General features: G+C 37.7%; 1 protein-coding gene across 2 annotated transcripts in view; it reads right to left on the bottom strand.

Moving 5' to 3' along the window:
- WDR26 (WD repeat domain 26) overlaps nucleotides 1-22,147 on the bottom strand; it is a 50,277-nt gene that overhangs the window by 11,558 nt on the left and 16,572 nt on the right. For both annotated transcript variants that reach the window (XM_003275073.3, XM_003275072.4), the window contains exons 7-12: nucleotides 15,434-15,572; nucleotides 8,141-8,281; nucleotides 4,655-4,774; nucleotides 2,559-2,704; nucleotides 2,193-2,271; nucleotides 1,776-1,905 (exon numbers count right to left, since the gene is read on the bottom strand). In XM_003275073.3, the coding sequence (XP_003275121.2) occupies nucleotides 1,776-1,905; nucleotides 2,193-2,271; nucleotides 2,559-2,704; nucleotides 4,655-4,774; nucleotides 8,141-8,281; nucleotides 15,434-15,572 (755 nt within the window). The remainder of the gene's footprint in view (nucleotides 1-1,775; nucleotides 1,906-2,192; nucleotides 2,272-2,558; nucleotides 2,705-4,654; nucleotides 4,775-8,140; nucleotides 8,282-15,433; nucleotides 15,573-22,147) is intronic.

Genomic DNA, 22,147 nt, shown 5'->3' with positions numbered 1-22,147 from the left:
ACATAGAAAGAGCTGTAAGGGATTCTCAGGCATAATTAACAGAAAGAAAACCTACCAGAAGCAGGACTGAATAGACCATGAGAGAAGACATCTTATAAATAGGAGGAATTTAAAAGCAAGAAGGCTTAACATATTTAGACCACAGGAAAATTTAATTAGAAACTAATGTCTATTATCTCCCGCGATATATTAAAAACAGACAGACAAAACAAAACAAAAAGCCAATAGAGAACCTAGAAGTAGTGGAAAAAACTAAATTTCCTGACCGGAAAAAAGTAAATTCCCAATTGCTACCTAACCACTCTTCTTTCCTCCCAATCTCATCTGACACTGATTTTCGGTGGAAAGAAAGAATTGATCAATTCAGGCTGGGCGTGGTGGCTCATGCCTGTAATCCCAGCACTTCAGGAGGCTGAGGCAGGTGGACTGCTTGAGCTCAGGAATTCAAGACCAGCCTGGGCAACGCGGTGAAACCCCATCTCCACAAAAATTCATTGGGGCTACTTGAGGGGCTGAGGAGGGAAGGACTGCTTGAGCCCAGGAGGTGGAGGTTGCATCAAGATCGTGCCATTGCACTCAAGAAAAGAAAAGGAAAGGAATAGATGAATTTATATGCTTGATGTTAAAATCTAAATCTCTAAATGTCTCTCTTTGTCCCAATCCTTAAATATGCCTTATTCTTAAAGGTAAACCTCATGTGCGCTTTATGATCCTCTTATCTACCAAGATCAGTTTTTTGTCAAGATAGGGATAGTAAACATCTTATACAATAAATGGAACATAACATAATCTAATTCCTTGGTCTATCTTATAAAACCAGATTCAGTATATATTTTTTACTTTTTGTAGAGACAGTGTCTAGCCATGTTGCCCAGGTTGGTCTGGAACTCCTGGCCTCAAGCAATACTCCCATCTAGACCTCCCCAAGTGTTGAGATTACAGGTGTAAGCCACCATGCCCGGCCAAAAAAAGTAACTTAAATAATTTGCTTTTATAGTACCTAGAACTGTACAGTGGGTATTCAAGAAAAATGTGTTGAATAAAAATTTGCAATAATTTGCCACTAGTTAAGTTCCTATCACCTTAAAAAGTACACTAAATTTTATTACTGCTTCACTTATTTGTGCTTGCAGCTTCTAAACAATTCACACTTTAAATTAGAGTGACTTTGGGCATATTCCTGTCTGGAATACTGACACTTTTAGATTAGAGAACAAGTTTATTCAAAAGGGTAGTAGCAGGAAGAATAATTTCAGCTTTCCTAAAATCTTAAGAATTATCAAACTCAATTATAACTCTGGTGACCACTGAAGAAATACTGAAGAACTAATCATAGTCAAACCTGTCCAAGTTCAGGTAGAGCATCATAATTAACCTTGATTTTTCAGATACTATCAACCCTTAAAAACCATCAGTCCCATGAAAATACAAGTCAACGTATGAAAGTATAATTATTTAACTAAATCTTGATTCAACACATGCACCAAACACACTGCTACGTGGTCAGAATAAGCACTGCTGATCCGTGACAATACATGACAATATGGAGGGCTTAGGTCATTACAGAAAAGGAGAAAGTAATACATGAGAGTATGTGACAGTTTGTGATAATACGGGGGCTTAGGTCATTACAGAGAGAAATCAACTGTGTATTGGATAAATGAAAGAATTTTAATCTACTATCCTGAATTTTCTTGGAGACATGATTGCCTTCATAAATTGAGATTTACAGACTTTAATATCAACATATGTAAACTGATAAGGACACAATTTACCTTCACTGCCACTAGCGATGAAGTCTTCATTATGGCCTCCAAAACATGAATGAATTGTATAAAACCCTTGTGTAACACCTTGATACTTTCTTACTAAAACTCTGTCTTGCAAGTCCCATAAATGAACTCCCTGCAGGCAAAGGAGAATACAGATATTTACTCTACCTCAACTCAAACAAATTTTAAAAAGAATCTGTAAATATCCCTTTGCCTGATGAAATATCTTCTTTTCTATTATGCAAAATACCAATATTCTGACAAATTTATGGTTGATTATACACATTTAAGGATCAAACACATGCAATAAAATTTAAGGGTAAGTAGAAAATTTTGTTAATATAAATACACTGAAAATAACAGTTAAAATAAAACTTGTACTAAGCCAAATTTTTCAGAAAATTATATTAATAAACATACCTGAGTTGCTACATTTAACAAAGCTAGTCGGCCATTTTTTGAAATAGTAAAAGACATAATAGGATGATCTTCTTGTACTCTGGAACCAGAAAATAATTTGTCAGAAACAACATATTAAGAGTTAAGACATTCAAATTATCAATATATAAGATGTGCTAGCTTAAGTATGACAATTTTGCCTGCAATCACTATTACATACTATACTTCAATTGAGAAGAATCTGAGTTACTGATTACTAAGTACCATGTGACCTCCAATCCAAATTACCACGCAAACCAAAACAAAAAACTGTGAAAAGGCAAGTTCCACTACACATTTTAATATAAATCAGGTAATTCTTGTTTAATGGAAACAAAAAATAGTTACATGTTCCTATCTGTAAGGTCCTCGAAGTTATAGCCCCGAATTCGCTGGTGTGTATCTGATGCCAGAACAGTCTTCCCGTCACTCAAGCACCAAAGGCATTGCACTCTTACCCCTTCCCAGGAGTCAAGGAGATTACCATCTAAGTCCTGAGTAAGAAAAAACTACTATTAACTTCATTATTCAACAGTACTCAGAAAGCAAATAAAGAACCAAAAGACTCCCTTCACAATATCTTTTAGAAACAGGTTTTTTTTTTTTTTAATTGTTCCAGAAGTGTTTTTTTTTAATTGTTTTTTTTAAAAACTTTTTAAAAGTTTTTTCTTTAATTGTTCCAGAAGTGTTTTTAACCACGAAAATTTGAATATAGTTCAAATTTCATTACAACTATACTTAAGGGAAAGCAGAGAGACACTCTGTAGCTCTATCTTCCCTTCAATAACTCACCATGCATAAATAACACAAAGAAAGAAACAGTCCCTAAGTTCTAAGTAGGGTCTTATTTTTATTCAAAAATAATTTAAACGTTTCTTTAAAATTCACTATACTGGAATTTGTCCTAATATTTAGGAGTTGTGAAATGGAAAAAGATTTTAAAACATTTTACAGCTTCATACAGACTGGAGGAATCTGTTAATGACATTTTTCAAAAATTTACCAAATTTGTAATGTGCTCTACAGATCAAAGCTCTTATAGTCATTATCTCATTGAATATCCAAAGTTCTGAGAGGAATTACCCTTCCCATTTTATAAGTTAGATAATCCTGTATCTTGATGCCTTAACACAGTATAGGACAGCAAACTCAGCAGAAACATACATGATCATCTTGCATGCAGGGAATTAAGAACAATTTATAACCATATTGAGATAATACAACACCAAAATCCACGTGTTCCAAACGAGCTTAATAAAAGAACCTGATAACCTGTTTTAGCTAAATTAAATGATTTATTATCTTGTTTTAGTTTAAAAAATTGATCTGGGGTCGGGTGTGGTAGCTCATGCCTGTAATCCCAGCACGTTGGGAGGCCAAGGCGGGAGGATCATTTGAGCCCAGAAGTTTGAGGCTGCAGTAAGCCATGATCACACCACTGTACTCTAGCATGGGCGGCAGACAGCAAGACCCTGTCTCTTAAAAAAAAAAAAAAATTCTGGACACGCATACTGGAACCATGTGAGTCTGTAATATGAGACACAGAATCCAGACCAAGTAACAGAGAAAGTTTTATGGCAAGGTAAACTATGATTTATGATATAAATGATACTTATGATATAAAGTTTACCTTGCCATAAAACTTATTTTTATCATTCCAACAATCCAAAATAATTAGGGCAGCTACTTATTAGAAGCTGACACAAAGATTGAAAAGTACTCTGGTAGCACTTGTCACCACTTTTATTATTCAAATATTAAAGGGAGTCTACTCATAAAATTCAGCATTTTTTGTTTTGGTTACAAAAATCTCAAAAGAAATTTAAAAAATCTTTTCAATTCTTATAAATTAGAAACTTGCTCATAAAAACAAAAATGTTTATCAAAACACATTTTTTTGTTCTACTAAACCCAAAGTCTATACTTTGTACAAACATCTGAAATGTTTAAAAGAAAGGAAAAAATGACCCAGAAAATTCTATTGGACAGCGCTTGCCTATGATGACAGCAAAGTAGGTGTTCATAGAGTATATTTTGTTTTATTTATTTATTTTTTTGAGACAGAGTTTCACTCTTGTTGCCCAGGCTGGAGTGCAATGGCGCAATCTTGGCCCACTGCAACCTCCACCTCCTGAGTTCAAGCAATTCTCCTGCCTCAGCCTCCCAAGTAGCTGGGATTACAGGTGCTCACCACCATGCCCAGCTAATTTTTGTATTTTTAGTAGAGACAGGGTTTCACCATGTTGGCCAGACTGGTCTTGAACTCCTGATCTCAGGTGATCCACCTGCCTCGGCCTCCCAAAGTGCTGGGATTACAGGTGTGAGCCACCACGCCTGGCCCATAGAGTATACTTTATAAGATACTGAGTCAATGAAATTGTTTAAACAAAAGTACATTTGCTTTTAAACCAACAGACATTGGGAAGGGAGCACTGAATACTTACACACTGATAGAACTGCCCACGCTGACCTCCAGTCACAAAGCGCTTCCCATCTGGATTCCAAGCCACACTCGTCAAACTGTCTTCATGAGACTGGCTCATTTTTGTCCTTAGTTCTCCTGTCTATAAGGAAATAAAACTGTAAATGAGACCTTCAAGATACCCCTCTAAAGGAAATATGTGAAAAAAACAACAACAACAACAACAAACAAAAAAACTGGGATGTCTGGCTGGTTTCCCAGTTCATTCTAAGTAGAGTAATGAATTGTTTTAAGTGACCCTACAAAAAAGAGACAACAGCCCTCAGAAGAGAAATTAAGAACTTGAAGAAAAACCCAGGAGTTGAACAATGTCTGGTACAGGTAACCCAAAGAGTAGATATGATGAGATAAACTTCAATAAATCTCTCATCGCAAATCAATTATATGCATAAACTAAAACATGTAATTTTTCCCAAGCAAGATAATGAAAAGCCCAAGACTACATACCTATTCCTTCTGAGCTTCCACTTCTCAGTCCAAAGTTTTTATAAATTTTATTCTAAAACTGCAGTTAATGCAATTAGCAATTCCTCAAGAACATGATTAATGAGTAAAAAACTGTACCCATACGTGGTGGTGCATGCCTGTAATCCCAGCTACTCAAGAGGCTTAGGCACTAGAATCACTTGAACCCAGGCGGTGGAGGTTGCAGTGAGCTGAGATCATGCCACTGCACTCCAACCTGGGTGATAGAGTGAGACTGTCTTAAAAAAAAAAAAAAAAAAAAAGAGAAAAACTATGCCCATAAAGTAGGCAAAGGGCAGTCTAAATAAATTATGTTAAATTTCATATTCAAATGCTCACAATACAGTAGGGAAGGTAGAAAGAGAGAAAAAAACATTTTTCTGATACACAACCTTATTTCAATGAAAAGTACTAGAAAGAGGAACCTTTGTACTGTTTAACATAGCCATTCCATGGCATTTCTAAGTAAGAATATTTAGTGGTTACAACCCTCAGGTATCCTCCTGTTACATTTTCTGAATTACTCAACTTAGAAGGTATACACATACCATTTAATCTAGTCTTGATTCCATTTTGTTCATGGATTAGAAACAGGATCTGACAGATAATAGCTGCCCTTGGTATAATAATAAAAGGTACATGGGGATAGTTTTCCTGTGAGAAATGGGTAATCAAAAGTAGAAATAAAAGAGTGAAAACAAAGGGTATGATTAGGAAATGGGGCCAAATACTAAAGAGGGCACAAAAACAGAAAACCAGGTCTCCCTTACACTGGAAAAAAAGTGTTCAGCAATATAAATGCTTCCCCCAAATTGTTAACTACTCTCCCCTATTTACTCTTTTGGGTTGACTGATATAAACAGTTGAAAGTTTAGAGCACAAATACACAAGCAATAGCTAAATTCTTGGCATTTTTCATTGACAAATACATTAACACACTAAATTCTGAAGGCAGAAATGGTTTGTCTTCTCTTATTATGCTCTAAATAGTGAGTACATGAGGTTATTAGATTAGAAAGGATTTTTCTAACTTAAGAAATGACTAAAGAAATCTGACAACTGATTAGATCACCCTTTTGGAAGAAGTTTAAGTATATAAAGTACTACACAATGAAAGTTATGTTAGAACATAGTTTAATTGGTCAAAGGAAGACTACAAAGGCACTCTACATTAAATTTCTGTTACAGGATTAAGACGATATACTTTCTGCTTTGGAAGGTGGAAAGAAAGCTTTAATGGAAAAAAGTTTTCTTTGATCTTCTAGGTCAGACTCACTGCAAGCTGTTTTACTGAGAGAAAGCAATTTTAATATTCTACTCTATGTTTTGCCACCTCCCTGAACCCAATCACAAATACAACATTGATTAAATGCTGATTTGACAAAAATGGCATAAAACACATTTTGGGAACAATTGTAGATTTTGATCATGAGTACTAGATATTAGAGAATTATAGTTAATGTTCTTAGATATCATAATGTTTGAATATGTAGAATGTTATTTTTTAAAAGATACATGCTTAAGTATTTAGGGTAAGATATCTAATTTACTTTCAAATGTTTTAGATATGTATATATATGTAATATATATGTAAGTACAAATGCACATTTTTTTTTTTTTTTTGAGATGGAGTCTCACTCTGTCGCCCAGGCTGGAGTGCAGTGGCACGATCCTGGCTCACTACAACCTCTGCTGCCTGGGTTCAAGCGATTCTCCTGCCTCAGCCTCCCAAGTAGCTGGGATTACAGGTGCCTGCCACCGCACCTGCTAATTTTTGTAGTTTTAGTAGAGATGGGGTTTCACCATCTTGGCCAGGCTGGTCTTGAACTCCTGACCTTGTGATTCACCCACCTCGGCCTCCCCAAGTGCTGGGATTATAGGCGTGAGCCACCGCGTCCGGCCACAAATGCATGTTTCTATGCATGTATGTACAAACAAAATATCACAAAATGTTAACAACTGTTGAATCTACAGTGGTGGGCACATAGATTATCATTGTCCTATTTCGACTTTTCTTAATATTTGAAAATTTTCTTAATAAAAAGCTGGAGTTGAAACAAGGAAATGACTGACCAGCAAGGCAGTCTTACTATTATAACTACAAGGTTTCTAAAACATGAACTGTAAATAACAAACTGAACCTAATGCTGACTTTTCCTAAAATGGGACCCTGCATAAAATTCAAATTTTCATATATAAACAGCAATGGACTGGGCACGGTGGCTCACGCCTGTAATCCTAACACTTTGGGAGGCCGAGGCAGGCCGATCACTTTAGGTGAGGAGTTCGAGACTAGCCTGGCCAACATGATGAAACCCTGTCTCTACTAAAAATACAAAAATTAGCCAGGCGTGGTGGCGGGTGCCTGTAATCCCAGCTACTCTGGAGGCTGAGGCAGGAGAATCGCTTGAACCCAAGAGGTGGAGGTTGCAGTGAGCCGAGATTGTGCCACCGCACTCCATCCTAGGTGACAGAGCAAGACTCTGTCTCAAAAACAAACAAACAAACGAACAAACCAAGCAATAAAGCCTTTAGTAATAAGTACTGAAAACATCAGTTAGCTTCACTAAACTAGCTTAGTACATTAAATATACGTAAGGAGATGGTGCAACTGCCATCAGAATGGAAAATTTGGTTTAATGCTGACCTTTAACATTTCAAAGGTAGGTTTAATGTACAATTGTGAAACTATGAAACCATTATAAAATTCTTTCTGAGAAACCACAGTAAATAGTATAAATTCCACAGGACAAAGCCAAATATCCTGAAAACACTTACTGATCATTCTTTCAAAAATATATTACTGAGCATAATATTTAAATTGATAAATCTGGAAACTTGGGTTCCACCTGAATAATTAAGAGATACAGTATAGTAATTTAGGTTGAATGGTTCTATTATATAAATCAATAAAGTTATAATGAATATGTACATTATGACTATGCTGTACTTAAAAGCTAAACCGAAGATGGAACTCGCTCACTTGTACATTCCAAAGCCAAAGCTCAGAGCAGTCATCTGGGCCACAAGCAACAAGATAGTTGTCATCTGGACTCCATGCAATATAAGAAACACCATAAGCATGTCCTTCTAATGTTTTAAGCAGTTTTAGCAGGTGTGTATCCTAGGAGGGAAAATAAACAATTCAGTTAATGCCTATCACTAAAGTCATTGTTTTCTGATGTAAGAACTTAAATAGCTACAAAGATGTACTTTGATAATTTAATCTGAGGAAATTTTCAGACCAATTTTCCCTTTAACAGCTTGCTTCATAAAGACTCATTCACATTGCAACATCTATTAAACATCTACTACAATATTAAGCATCTACTATATACAAGTCATTGTGTACTCGATGAAAATATAAAGATATATTAACATTTTTAATATATGTATAAAGATATATTGAATTTGACCTTAGAAAGCTTTCAAGACAACTGAAAACAGATGGGTATAATAAGAGCTATCTCTTACATATTTTTAAACAACTTGAGATATAACTTACCATAAAATTCATCCTTTTAAAGTATACAACTCAGTATATTTTAGTATATTCAGAGTTGTGCAACCATCACACCATCTAATTTTTAGAACATTCTCATCATTTCCCAAAGAAACCTCCTACCCATCAGCAGCTGCCATACCCCTCCCTGCAGCCCCTAGCAACCACTACTTTCTGTCTCTGTCTCTATAGATTTGCCTATTCTGGACGTTTCACATAAATAGACTTATACATGATGTGGTCTCTTTTAATTGGCTTCTTTCACTTAGCATGTTTTCAGGGTTCATCCGTGTTATAGAATATATTAGTATTTAATCTCTTTTTATTGCTGAATAATATTTAACAGTATAATTATTTTGTTTATCCATTCATGAGGTGATGAACATTTGGACTGTTTCTCTACTTTTTGGCTATTATGAATAATGCTGTTATGAATATGTATGAGTTTTTGTGTAGACATATGTTTCCATTTCTCTTGGGTATATACATAGGAGTGGAATTTCTAGGTCGTATGCTAACTCTGTTTAACATTTTGAGAAACTGCCAAACTGTTTTCCAAGTGGTTGCACCATTTTACAATCCTACCAGCAAAGCTACCACTTATTAATGCCAACCACTACTAGCACCATTCACAAACAATACTTCATTTAGTCCTCACAAATCTAGAATATTACCCCCTCTCTCATATTATAGGGAAAGAAACGAAAGTTTAGAAAGGTTAGAAACATGCCTGTTTGTAGTGCAATGGGGATTTGAATCTGGGCTGCCTCGCTTAAAAGCCCATATTGTAAGCTATGCAAGCTGAACTGTGAAGTGCAAATGTAGACGTGGCAAGTGACAAGGCTGCAAGAGTTGACATGTTTGTTGTAGGCTAAGGGGTTACATTTACCCTGTGTGTGAAAAGCCATTTAAAAGTTGTAAGCTAGGGAATATACAGTGTGATATTTGGCTTTAGGAAGAGAACTAGGATAACAATGTGGAAGATGAATCAGAAAGACACAGGATAAGGAAACCATAAAGGGACAATGGAACCATAATGAGCCATACACAGTTCACAGTCAGTTCCCAAAAAATGAGGCTCTAACATAAGATGTTAAGGACTAAAAGAGGTCAGAATCAAAAGATATTTTGGGCTGGACACTATGGCTCATGCCCATACTTTGAGAGGCTGAGGCTGGAGGACTGCTTGAGTCCAGGAGTTCAAGACCGACCTGGACAACATAGTGAGACCCGTTAAAAAAAGAAAAAAAAATATTGTGGAGATAAAAACGACATGACAGCATATAACAAAAAACTTCAAAGACAAACCTCCAGATTTCTGGTTTAGGGGATAGGGATGGATGTTTACAAGAAATAGAGGAAGAATTTGACTAAAGGTGGGGAGAAACAGTAAGTTTTAGACTTTAGTCTTAAGATGTATTGAGTTTAGCTTTGAGCCTGGGGGGGGTGGGGGGGGGTGGGAAATTCCAATGGAATGACCTGCCAGCAGTTGAAAAAAGTTGGGAACTAGTCTGATAAAATTAGGTTGGAGATTCCTCCCCTTCTAAGAAATGTCACTGCAAAATGGATTATGTTTATGCTATTGTTTCTTCACTGAACCCTAAGTTTATCATTCATACAATTATCTAGTCCAAATCACCGTTGTTTTGATAAAATTGAAGAGTTAACAATGTGACTACTTCTGATTCTTCTTTGGGAAGTGGGTAAGAGGTGTTTGTATTAGATCAGCAGTATCATTAGGTCAAAATGGTTTAAATAATTTACTAAGCCAGTCAAGTCTTCCTGACTAGCTCAAGATTTTCCAGGAACAAATTTTCATTCACAGTACTGCCCCAGATCAACACAAAGATTTCCTTTTAAACTGAAGACAAACTCCTTTAGAAATATTTAACTCAGCCAGGTGTGGTGTCTCATGCCTGTAATCCCAGCACTTTGGGAGGTTGAGGCAGGCGAATAGCTTGAGGTCAGGAGTTTGAGACCAGCCTGGCCAATGTGGTGAAACCCTGTCTCTACTAAAAATACAAAAATTAGCCAGGCATGGTGGCACATGCCTATAATCCCAGCTACTCAGGAGGCTGAGGCAGGAGAACGGCTTGAACCTGGGAGGCGAAGGTTACGGAGCCAAGATCGCACCACTGCACTCCAGCCTGGGTGACAGAGCAAGACCCTGTCTTTTAAAAAAAAAAGCAAAAAAAAAAAAAAAAAAACAAATATTTAACTCAAAAACTGTTTTGTGTACATGAACGAAAAAAATATAATCCTATAAAAGATAAAGTTGAAAACAAAAACATTAATACTATATCTTCATTAGCACAGTGCCTTTATATACTAATTTATTCAAAGTCGAAATGTTTGTGGAGCCTATATGACTTTGCTTGTATTTTGCGAGGAATGGGTAAAATTCATCTTTTTTAGGCAAAGAAAAACTGTTAAAGGAAAGTAGGCACTGGAATCACATCAACTCAAATTTTGAGGCTCTCTTAAATGTATTTTTTTCTCTCCATTAAAAAACACATACACATGTTCAAAAAGGGCATATATATATATATATATATATATATATATTTTTTTTTTTTTTTTTGAGATGGAGTCTTGCTCTGTCACCCAGGCTGGAGTGCAGTGGCGCGATCTCAATTCATTGCACCCTCCACTTCCCAGGTTCAAGCAATTCTCCTGCCTCAGCCTCCAAAGTAGCTGGGACTACAGGCACGCACTACCATGCCAGACTAATTTTTTTTTATTTTTACTAGAGATGGGGTTTCACCATGTTGGCCAGGTTGGCTTGAACTTCTGACCTCAGGTGACTCACCTGCCTCGGCCTTCTAAAGTGCTGAGATTACAGGGGTAAGCCACTGCTCCCGGCCAAAAAGAACACATATTTTCTTATAATTTTTTCAGACAGTATTTGATATAACAAAAATACCATCATACCAAAAGAATCAAACAGTCCCAGAGGACTCACTATAATACAGCTATCTAAAAATTACGGTCTCTAAAAGTCTCTCTGTTTCATATTGGAATGTAAGCATTAACTCTGCATTTCCCAAGCTAATCTGGCAACAAAAGCCCTTTACATGTAACACCTATTAATTCTGCATACCCATTATTCCTGCAAAAACACTCTGGGAAACACTGGCATAAGAGTCTAAACTTCTTAGCAAAGAATACAAAAGCTCCTCCTTGATCTGGCTGCTATTTAATTAATCTCAACTCTAGTCTACCTAAAACTCTTCCCCCAAACCACCTAAATGCCATGTTACGTTTTCTTTTGGCCAAGGGCCTATCCTAACTAGTTTTGCCTCAATAGTTCTTTGCCTTCTTCACCTAATACTTTTCTTACTTTCCCTAGCTTTCCTGTTCCAGTAGGCTCTCTTTTATGAGCTCCTGTAGCACCCACTATAAATTACAGCGTATTATCATGTGCTTAGTCTGTCTACAGCAAAAGACCTGGCACACAGCAGGTGTTTAATAAATACTGGCTAAATGAAGGGGATTCTTATACACTGCTACTAGGGAAAACTAATAAAGCACAGTTTTGGTATTACTACCTTTTTTTTCATATATCATGCAAATAAATGACTGGTGAATGAAAACAGAACTCAGAATAGTATGCAAAGGCTATGATTTGATCACAAACTCTTTTTCTAGTCTAATCTCCCACTCTGCCATTACTCATCCCATTCTTTTTTTTTTTTTTTTTGGAGGAGGACAGGAGGGCAAGAGGTTTTCCTGTCTTCCTAGAATGCCCCTTTCCTGTTGTCCACCTGTGTGATGCATAATAAGGCTCTCATGAGGTATTTCGACTTGTAAAGCTTCCCTGCGTTTTCATAATACTTTATGTATTATCTATTATGTATCATGCTTATTTCATTGAATTTTGTTTTCATTTAAACTGTACATTTTTTTCACAGGAATTTTAAACCTGAGATCTACAAGAACGACTCCAGGGATAGAATCAGGGGTCTATGAATTTAAATGAGAAAAAGACACATCTCTATTTTTATTAAACACAGCCTGAAATTTGGTGTTTCCTTCACTCTCGAATGCAGGCAATTAACAAGGTAGTATTAGGCAGTACTGGGTATATTAGTAATTACACAGGGTAGTATATTAGGTAGTGGTGGGTAGTATACTAGCTAGTATACTAAATTAGGTAGTATTAGGTGACTCCATTAACAACAGAAATCTTAATTCTTTTCATACCACATTATAGTTGTTGCAGATACCTTGAAATATTTATGCTCATCACTACTTCAAAATTCTGGTACTTATATCTGCTGCTAGAATTTATTATTTAATGCATTAATAAAGCATTAAATAAAAATAAAAAATGTTTTTGTACTATGTTAACTATATATCAATATAGCTGGCTTTCCTTAGTAATGAATACATAACATATATTGGCCTTGCTATGTGCTTTGGTTTATGCATTTAAACACATTCTGAGAAAGAGTCCATAGGTTTGCCAAACTGCCAAAGAGGTACGTGGTACCAAAAAAAGGTAAAGAACCACTGCTTTATGGTAAAAAATGTATCTTATTTATCTTTCATTGTTTGTAGCATACGTAGGTATGCAAGAATTGGTGTATGCTCTCAAATTCAATTCTCTTCTAAAAAGAACTGTTAGGCTGGGAATGGTGACTCACGCCAGTAATCCCAGCACTTTGGGAGGTCGAGGTGGGCGATCAGCTGAGGTCAGGAATATGAGACCAGCCTGGCCAACATGGTGAAACCCCGTCTCTACTTTAAAAATAAAAAAATCAGCCGGGCGTCGTGGCGCCCGCCTGTAGTCCCAGCTACTTGGCAGGCTGAGGCATAAGAATCTCTTGAACCTGAGAGGCAGAGGTTGCAGCAAGCCGAGATTGCCCCACTGCACTACAGCCTGGGGGACATAGTGGGATACTGTCTCAGAAAAAGAAAAAAAAAAAGAAAAAAATTATTTCCATCTATGGCCCCCTTTTTCTATTTTTCTCAACACGTGAGCCCAAAACTTTATCCTGAGCTAATAGCATATTTTAATTCTAAACTTCAAAATAAGTTTATTTGGCCGGGCATAGTGGCTCACGCCTGTAATCCCAGCACTTTGGGAGGCCGAGGGGGGCAGATCACCTGAGGTCAGGAGTTTGAGACCAGCCTGGCCAACATGATGAAACCCCATCTCTACTAAAAATACAAAAATTAGCCAGGCATGGTGGCAGGCGCTTGTAATCCCAGCTACTCGGGAGGCTGAGGCAGGAGAATCCCTTGAACCCAGGAGGCGGAGGATGCAGTGAGCCAAGATCGCACCACTGCACTCCAGCCTGGGGGACAAGAGCGAGACTTTGTCTAAAAAAAAAAAAAAAAAAAAAAAAAGAAAAGAAAAGAAGTTTATTTTAGGTGAATGACTCCTAAACCAAATATAGCTCCTTAATCTATCTGGAGTCATGTGCTCCTTTGATCACTTGATAAATGTTCAATTAGTTGAAATAAATGAAAATACTTATCACCCACAACAAATCCATAGGTCATCTGGTTATAAACGAACACTTATCTGATTTTAGAGGGAACTTAGAATTTTAAATCCAGAATAAAATACTTTTCATATATATCAATGGGAAAACAAAGCAGGAAAGGATTACACAACAAGGTCCACAAATTACACAAGATAATGATGGGTTTCAGAAGGCAAAAGAGTAATGAGTCTTTTCTAACTTGTGGTTGGGACAGAATGGACATCGTATTAATCTTTCTTTTTTTTTTTTTTGAGACAGGCTCTCACTCTGTTGCCCAGGCTCGAGTGTGCAGTATCAAGGTCACAGCTCACTGTAGCCTCCACCTCCTGGGCTCAAGTGATCCTCCCACTTCATCCTCTCGAGTAGCTGGGATGACTGGTGTGTACCACCATGCCTGGCTAATTTTTTGTAGTGACAGACTCTCCCCTATGTTGTCCAGGCTGCTCTTGAACTCCTGAGCTCAAGTGATCCTCCTGCCTCGGCCTCCCAAAGTGCTGGGATTACAGGCATGAGCCACTGTGCCTGGCCTAATCTTTCAATCAAGTATTAACAAAGATATAAATTGGCAGATATGTTAATAGCAGTGGGTTTGGAGTCAAGGTATTCTGGGATTTGAGTCAAACTTTGTCACATACTAGCTGTGAGAGTCAAAGCATTTAACTTCTACCTCAGTTTCCTCATCTGACTGCAGGAGATGCTAGCACCTCACAGAGTTTTTCAGAATATTAAATTAGATAATGCATACACAGATTTAACATCATTAGCACATGAACACTCAACAATGTTGATAATATTAACTTACATATATTATCTGTACAACACATGAAGATGTAACCAATAAAGATGATAAAAAATGCTCTTGGAAAAGAATACTACTGATGTATATATATATATATATACACACTTAAAAATAAGTAATCAAGGCCGGGCGCGGTGGCTCACGCTTGTAATCCCAGCACTTTGGGAGGCCGAGGCGGGCGGATCACGAGGTCAGGAGATCGAGACCACGGTGAAACCCTGTCTCTACTAAAAATACAAAAAATTAGCCGGGCGTGGTGGCGGGCGCCTGTAGTCCCAGCTACTTGGAGAGGCTGAGGCAGGAGAATGGCGTGAACCCGGGAGGCGGAGCTTGCAGTGAGCCGAGATCGCGCCACTGCACTCCAGCCTGGGCGACAGAGCGAGACTCCGTCTCAAAAAAAAAAAAAAAAAAAATAAGTAATCAATGAATTAGATTCAAAATTATCCCCTTTTGTAATATAAACACTCATATCGGGGTACATACCGGATCAACTTGCCATATGATAACTGTTGTATCTTTTGATCCTGTTGCTAGTTTAGTGCCATCATTAGAGAATTTACAGAACCACACTTCATTACAATGCTCCGTAAGTATCTGCTGCGTATAACATGGGAACTGCCTCCTAAAACAAAGAGGTCCACAAATTATTCTTTCAAAACAGATTAGAGTAATAATAATAAAAAAGGTTAAGTAAGTGACAAAACTTCTTTGAAGATCACCACTAACTTTAAAAATAAGAGATGAATGTATTTGTAAATTTTTTTTTTTTTTTTTTTGAGACAGGGTCTCTCTGTTGCCCAGGCTCTGTACTGTTATACAGTAGCACAGTCATAGATCACTGTAGCCTTGACTGCCTGGGGTCAAGAGACTTTCCCACCTCAGCCTCCTGAGTAGCTGGGACCACAGACCCGTGACACCAGTCCCAGCTACATTTTTTTTTACTTGCTACTGGGGAGGCTGAGGGGGAAGTATTGCTTGAGCCTGGGAGTTAAGAGGCTGCAGTGAGTTATGACTGCACCACTGCACTCCAGCCTGGGTGATGGAGTGAGATCATTTCAAAAAACAAACAAACCAAAACCAAAATCAGAATAGGCTCCAGATAATGAGTTTAGGTCCTTCTCACTCACAAGCTTTAATGTCTTTGGCAAGTTATTTAACTACTCTCAGCTTGAGTTCCCACATCTACGAAAGGAGATTAGTATCTACCTAAAAGGGTTCTTAGAATTCTTGTAAGAATTAGAAATACATTTAAAATTTCTGGAATGTAACAGATACTCAAATGTGATTAATAATATTTGGGGGGATGCACAGGAGAAGTGCAATATATGGCAAGGAGTGCAGTAGTTAAGAGCAAAGCCTTAAGAATGGGAGCAGTAGTCTGACAGACTTAGATTAAAATCTTGGCTCAGTCACTTAGCTATGATTCTGAGATATTAAATTAACCTCTCTAAATCTCAATTTTTCCAACTATCAAACAAAGATTAATGTATCTACCTTACAGAATTCCTTACCCAAGGATGAAATAAGAGGAAGAGAAAATGACTACAAGCCATTTAGACTGAATCTGACACTTAGCTAGTACCTCATAAATGGCAGCTAATATTATATATCAAGGGCAAAGAATTTTGTGATTTATAATCCGGTTTACCAACTTAAATGACTATTTTCATTAAGCACTCATTTAAAAAAAAACATTCTTTTCCAACCTCTATATCAGCACTGTCCAGCAGAACTTTCTGTGACAGTGGAAATGCTATATACCTGTGGTATCTAATATGGTAGCCCTCACTACAAGTGGCTATTGAACACCTGAAGTGTGGCCAGTAAGCTGGAGGAACTTGATTTATTTAATTTGAATTATTTTACATTTGAATTTAAATGGACACATGTAGTTAGTGGCTACTGTTTAGACAGAACAGCTCTACCTTATAAATTCTCTGTATTATAAAAAACGTTATTTGAGTAGGCTGGGCACGGTGGCTCACACCTGTAATTCCAGCACTTTGGGAGGCCAAGGCGGATGGATCACCTGAGGTCAGGAGTTCGAGACTGGCCTGGCCAGCATGGTGAAACCTCATCTCTACTAAAAATACAAAAATTAGTTGGGTGTGGTGGCGCATGCCTGTAGTCTCAGCTACTCAAGAAGCTGAGGCAGGAGAATTGCTTGAATGCAGGACGCGGAGGTTGCAGTGAGCCAAGATCGTGCCACTCCACTCCAGCCTGGGTGACAGAGTGAGACAGTCTCAAACAACAACAACAAAAAACGTTATTTAAACATTAATGGATACACCTTTAAGTGTATCTTGAAACACGGTCTTCCTTGCTTCTTTTCCCAATCAATAATTTAGAATTATATTTTGTCAATTCACCAGTCTGAAACAAAATATACATTTAAAAATAAATGAACATTCTTTATTTGGTACACATGGCAATCTACCCTAGCAGATGGGTATTTGCAGCCTGTTTTAAACTTTCAGATTTTTAAATTAAATTGCTTTAATATTACTACAAGTGTGATTTTAGATAAAATAATCAATACTAGCTGACATTTATTAAGCAATTACTAGGTGCCAAATGCTGCTTTACACACTTTACATATAATATTGCTCATGGAAGTACTATTATTCCCATTTTCATGAGGCTCAAAGAGGACAAATAATTTACTAGATGTCATAAAACTGATAAGTAATTATACTAAGATTTGGACCTATGGTTGACTCCAAGACCAGTTTTCTTTCCAAATACCATTTTAAAATCATATTTTTCAAGGCACTGCTGGACAAAATTCCAATCAAATAAGCAATTTCAGTATCAGAAATAGTTTTTTCCTCCTCTAATGTTTATCTTTGTTTTTTTTTTTTTGAGATGGAGTCTCGCTCTGTTGCTCAGGATGGAGTGCAGTGGCACAATCTCTGCTCACTGCAACCTCCACCTCCTGGGTTCAAGCGATTCTTCTGCCTCAGCCTCCCCAGCAGCTGGGATTACAGGTGCACACCACTACACCTGGCTAATTTTTTTGGATTTTTAGTAGAGTCAGCGTTTCATCACATTGGCCAGGCTGGTCTTGAACTCCTGACCTCATGTGATCCGGCCACTTTGGCCTCTCAAAGTGCTGGGATTACAGGCGTGAGCCACCACGCCCAGCCTGTTTTTTTTTTGTTTTGTTGTTTTTTTTTTTGAGACTGAGTTTCGCTTGTCGCCCAGGCTGGAATGCAGTGGCACAATCTCGGCTCACTGCAACCTCTACCTCCCGGGTTCAAGCAATTCTCCTGCCTCAGCCTCCCGAGCAGCTGGGATTACAGGCACCCACCACCATACCTGGCTAATTTTTGTATTTTTAATAGAGACAGGGTCTTGCCATGTTGCCCAGGGTGGTCTCAAACTCCTGGGCTCAAGTGATCTCCCCACCCCGGCCTCCCAAAGTGCTGGGATTACAGGCGTGAGCCACCATGCCCTGCCTAGAAATTGTATACAATCTAATAAACTCTTTCAATGTACATCAGGATTTTTTATTCAGAATAATTCATTTTAATCAGAATAATTTCAATCAGAATAATTCATTTATTCATAATTCTTTATTCTCCAGAAAAAAGCTGGTATTTAATTTCAAAGCTAAGATTTAATTTCTGAAAATAGTTTTCTAGTTCCAATACTAAAATCTAGTTTCTAAAAGAGTAAAGAAGGTAATAAAAATTAGCAACTTCTCTTTTAAAGACTTTTAGATAAATAATAGGAATTAAATTTAGGTTCAGACCCAGTGTGGTGGCTCATACCTGTAACCCTAGCACTTTGGAAGGACGAGGTGGATCACCTGAGGCCAGGAGTTTGAGATTGGCCTGGGCAACACAGTGAGCAACCCCATCTCCAAAAAAAAGAAACCACAAAAGAACAATGAAAACACAAAAACAAAGCAAAAAAGTTTTTTCTGAAATTAGCTGTGTGGTGGTCCACGCCTGAAGCCCCAGCTACTCAGGCTGAGATGGGAGTTCAAGGCTACTGTGAACTATAATTGCACCACTGCACTCCAACTTGGGCTACAGGGCAAGATCATGTGTCGAATAAAAAAAATTTTTTAATTAAAAAATAACTAAATTTAGGTTCTATTTTTGCAGTTTAGCAATAAAGGGCACAACTCACTCTCAAGACTGTGTATATAACGTAATGTCTGACATTATTCTCTTAGTGGCTTTAAAATCTCTACAGTAAAAAGCTAAGGCTGACTCCAAGTTTTCTGGTTTGGGAAAACTGGGTAGATGGTTGCTTTTCACTGAGGTAGGGAATTTAAGAAAAAGCAGATTTTGCAAAAATAGGTGAGGGAAAGGAAGTTCTGTTTCGGACATGCTGTGTTTAATGTACTTGAGAACCCAAATTGTGGTATTAAGGTCTAAGGCTCAGGAGATAAATCCTGTAGCTCTGGCCTGTATCTAGTCGTCATTAGAACCATGGAAGTATAACCTAAGGATGAGGGAAGAAACAATTCTGGAACACGTATTTCTTTTTTTGAGACGGAGTCTTGCTCTGTCGCCCAGGCTGGAGTGCAGTGGCGCGATCTCCGCTCACTGCAACCTCTGCCTCCCAGGTTCAAGTGATTCTCCTGCCTCAGCCTCCTGAGTAGCTGGGACTACAGGCGTGTGCCGCCACGCCCGGCTATTTTTTTTGTATTTTTAGTAGAGATGGGGTTACACCATGTTAGCCAGGATGGTCTTGATCTCCCGACCTCGTGATCCACCCGCCTCGGCCTCCCAAATACTGGGATTACAGGCGTGAGCCACTGCACCCGGCCTGGAATATGTATTTCTTAAAGGGACAGGTAAAGAAGAAGAGCCTAAGGAGTAGCTAGGTGTTAAACTAAGAATCTGGAATGTTTTAGAAGACAAAGGAAAAGTTTCAAAGTAGAGTAGTACAAGTGCTATAGTAAGGTGAAGACACAGGCTAGAAATTATCCACTGAATGTAAAAGGGGTATTCTCACCAACGTGAACAATTCTGGTATTATGTTAGCTACACAGGTCCTAATACTAAAGAAATACGAAGAGTCAAGGAAAAGTAAGGACAAAGACATTGCGAATGTGTAGTAGGCAATGATTTCAAGAAGTTAGCTCTAAAGTGGAGGGGGAGAGAGAAAGAGAGGTACGTAGGAGCACAGAGTGAAGGTTTTGTTTTAAGATTACAGAGAAGACCTTCTAATCAATGGTTATTTCAGAAGAAAAAGGATGCTTTCATTCCTCTGTAAAACTCGAACTGCTTTTTTTTTTTTTTTTTTTTTTTTTTTCTGAGACTGAGTCTCATTCTGTCGCCCAGGCTAGAGTGCAGTGGTGTGATCTCAGCTCATTGCAAGCTCTGCTTCCCGGGTTCACACCATTCTCCTGCCTCAGCCTCCTGAGTAGCTGGGACTACAGGTGCCTGCCACCACACCTGGCTAATTTTTGTATTTTTAGTAGAGACGGGGTTTCACCATGTTAGCCAGGATGGTCTCGATCTCCTGACCTCATGATCTGCCTGCCTCGGCCTCCCAAAGTGCTGGGATTACAGGCGTGAGCCACCGCACCCGGCCTGGACTGCTTTTCTACACAGGCTTATGAGAGCTTGGTCCCTGACCTGAGGGGTGAGAAAAGTTAGATTAAGTATTTTTCATCACTTAGTTTCATAGATACTGATGTAGATGTTAAAACACTTTGGTCATGTTCCCATAGATTTCAGTTTCCAAACGGGAGGGCAAGCTCTTAACCTACTGATACCTCTTGAACCATTATGTCTAGTCACTACCTTTCAAAATATTTAAATTTATGAACCAAAAGATTTGGGTTCACAAGCGTCTTAATTTTAACACTGTTCTCAAATCCGCGAATGGAGCTATGAACCATGAAACTATATGGCCTTTTAATCTATTATCTCTTCCTATCGCTATTCAATTTTATACAAAAAGATTTTAAAATCCTCAGAAGCAGGTCAACGAACATTATTAAAGAGTTTAAAAGGGATAGGGGAAAAAATTTCTAATCACTTCCTTGTAGAATATTTAAGATATGTACCAAGTAATAATCTAATACTTTAAGATAAAATAACCTTTTTAAGTAATTTAAGGCCAGTATCTCAAACAATCATTATTTTTGTACTTCAAGTAGGGAGAGTGAGGTTAAAAACTCAATAAGTACAAAAGTGGTTTATACACGTGTGAAAAATTATTTTATATCACAGTAGAGATATGCATATATAATTTTAATGGTTATTCAGAAGTTCCTCGTTATTCCAAAGCCCTCAAACTTAATATGCTTTTGTCCTTATTTATGTTACTTTCATTAGTTCTTTGATATCACTGGTAAAAGCAACTGAGCACATGCATTGCAGCTATTCTCTATTCTCCTTTTTGTTTGGTTCACCAGATCCAAATTATTTCATTCTCGAAGTCTGAAATATTTCACAATTTGTTATTCGATATCTTAAAATTAAAGCTATGCTTTAGGCCCAGCATGGAGGCTCACGCCTGTAATCCCAGTGCTTTGGGAGGCCAAGGCAGAAGTATCGATTGCTTGAGACCAGAAGTTTAAGACTAGCTGGGGCGAGAGACGCCATCTCTACAAAAAAATTTAAGAATTAGCCAGGCATGGTAGCGCATGCCTATATAGTCCTAGCTACTCAGAAGGCTGAGGTGAGTGGATCACTTGAGCCTAAGGCATAGAGTGGCCTATGATCATGCCACTGCACTCTATCCTGGGCAACAGAGAGAGAGGCTGTGTCTAAAAAAGAAACCAACAAAAACATCAAGAACAAAATAAAGCTATACTTTAATTTTAGAGACCATTAAAATAGTAGGTATATTTTTACTCAAAATACTCCTAATGTCAAAAGAGAAGCCTGAATTCTTACAAGTTAAATTATGGACATGGGTACACACAGTAAAAAAAAAAACCCAAACCATAAGTTAATAGCTGTTGTTCTAGCCATTTTTAGAGCCCATCTTCTACTAAAAAGCAGAACTTTCATTAAGAAAAAAGTATTATCATGATCTTTATGTGCAGTAAATGATTTGGGACATAGTTAAATTGTCAGACACAGAAGACAAGTAACCAAACCTACAGATAATGAAAAACTGGCTTCCCAACTTCAGTTCTCAAGGTATGGTTACTAAGTAAACATACAGAAATTTCTCATAATTTTCAATTTTCATAGTTCTAGCTTTACTTGTGAACAAATGCTA

This window comes from Nomascus leucogenys, chromosome 5 (assembly GCF_006542625.1).
Source record: "Nomascus leucogenys isolate Asia chromosome 5, Asia_NLE_v1, whole genome shotgun sequence".
Lineage (NCBI taxonomy): Eukaryota > Metazoa > Chordata > Mammalia > Primates > Hylobatidae > Nomascus > Nomascus leucogenys.
The sequence above is the reverse complement of the archived record's forward strand: the minus strand, read 5'-3'. Positions and strand labels throughout refer to the sequence as shown.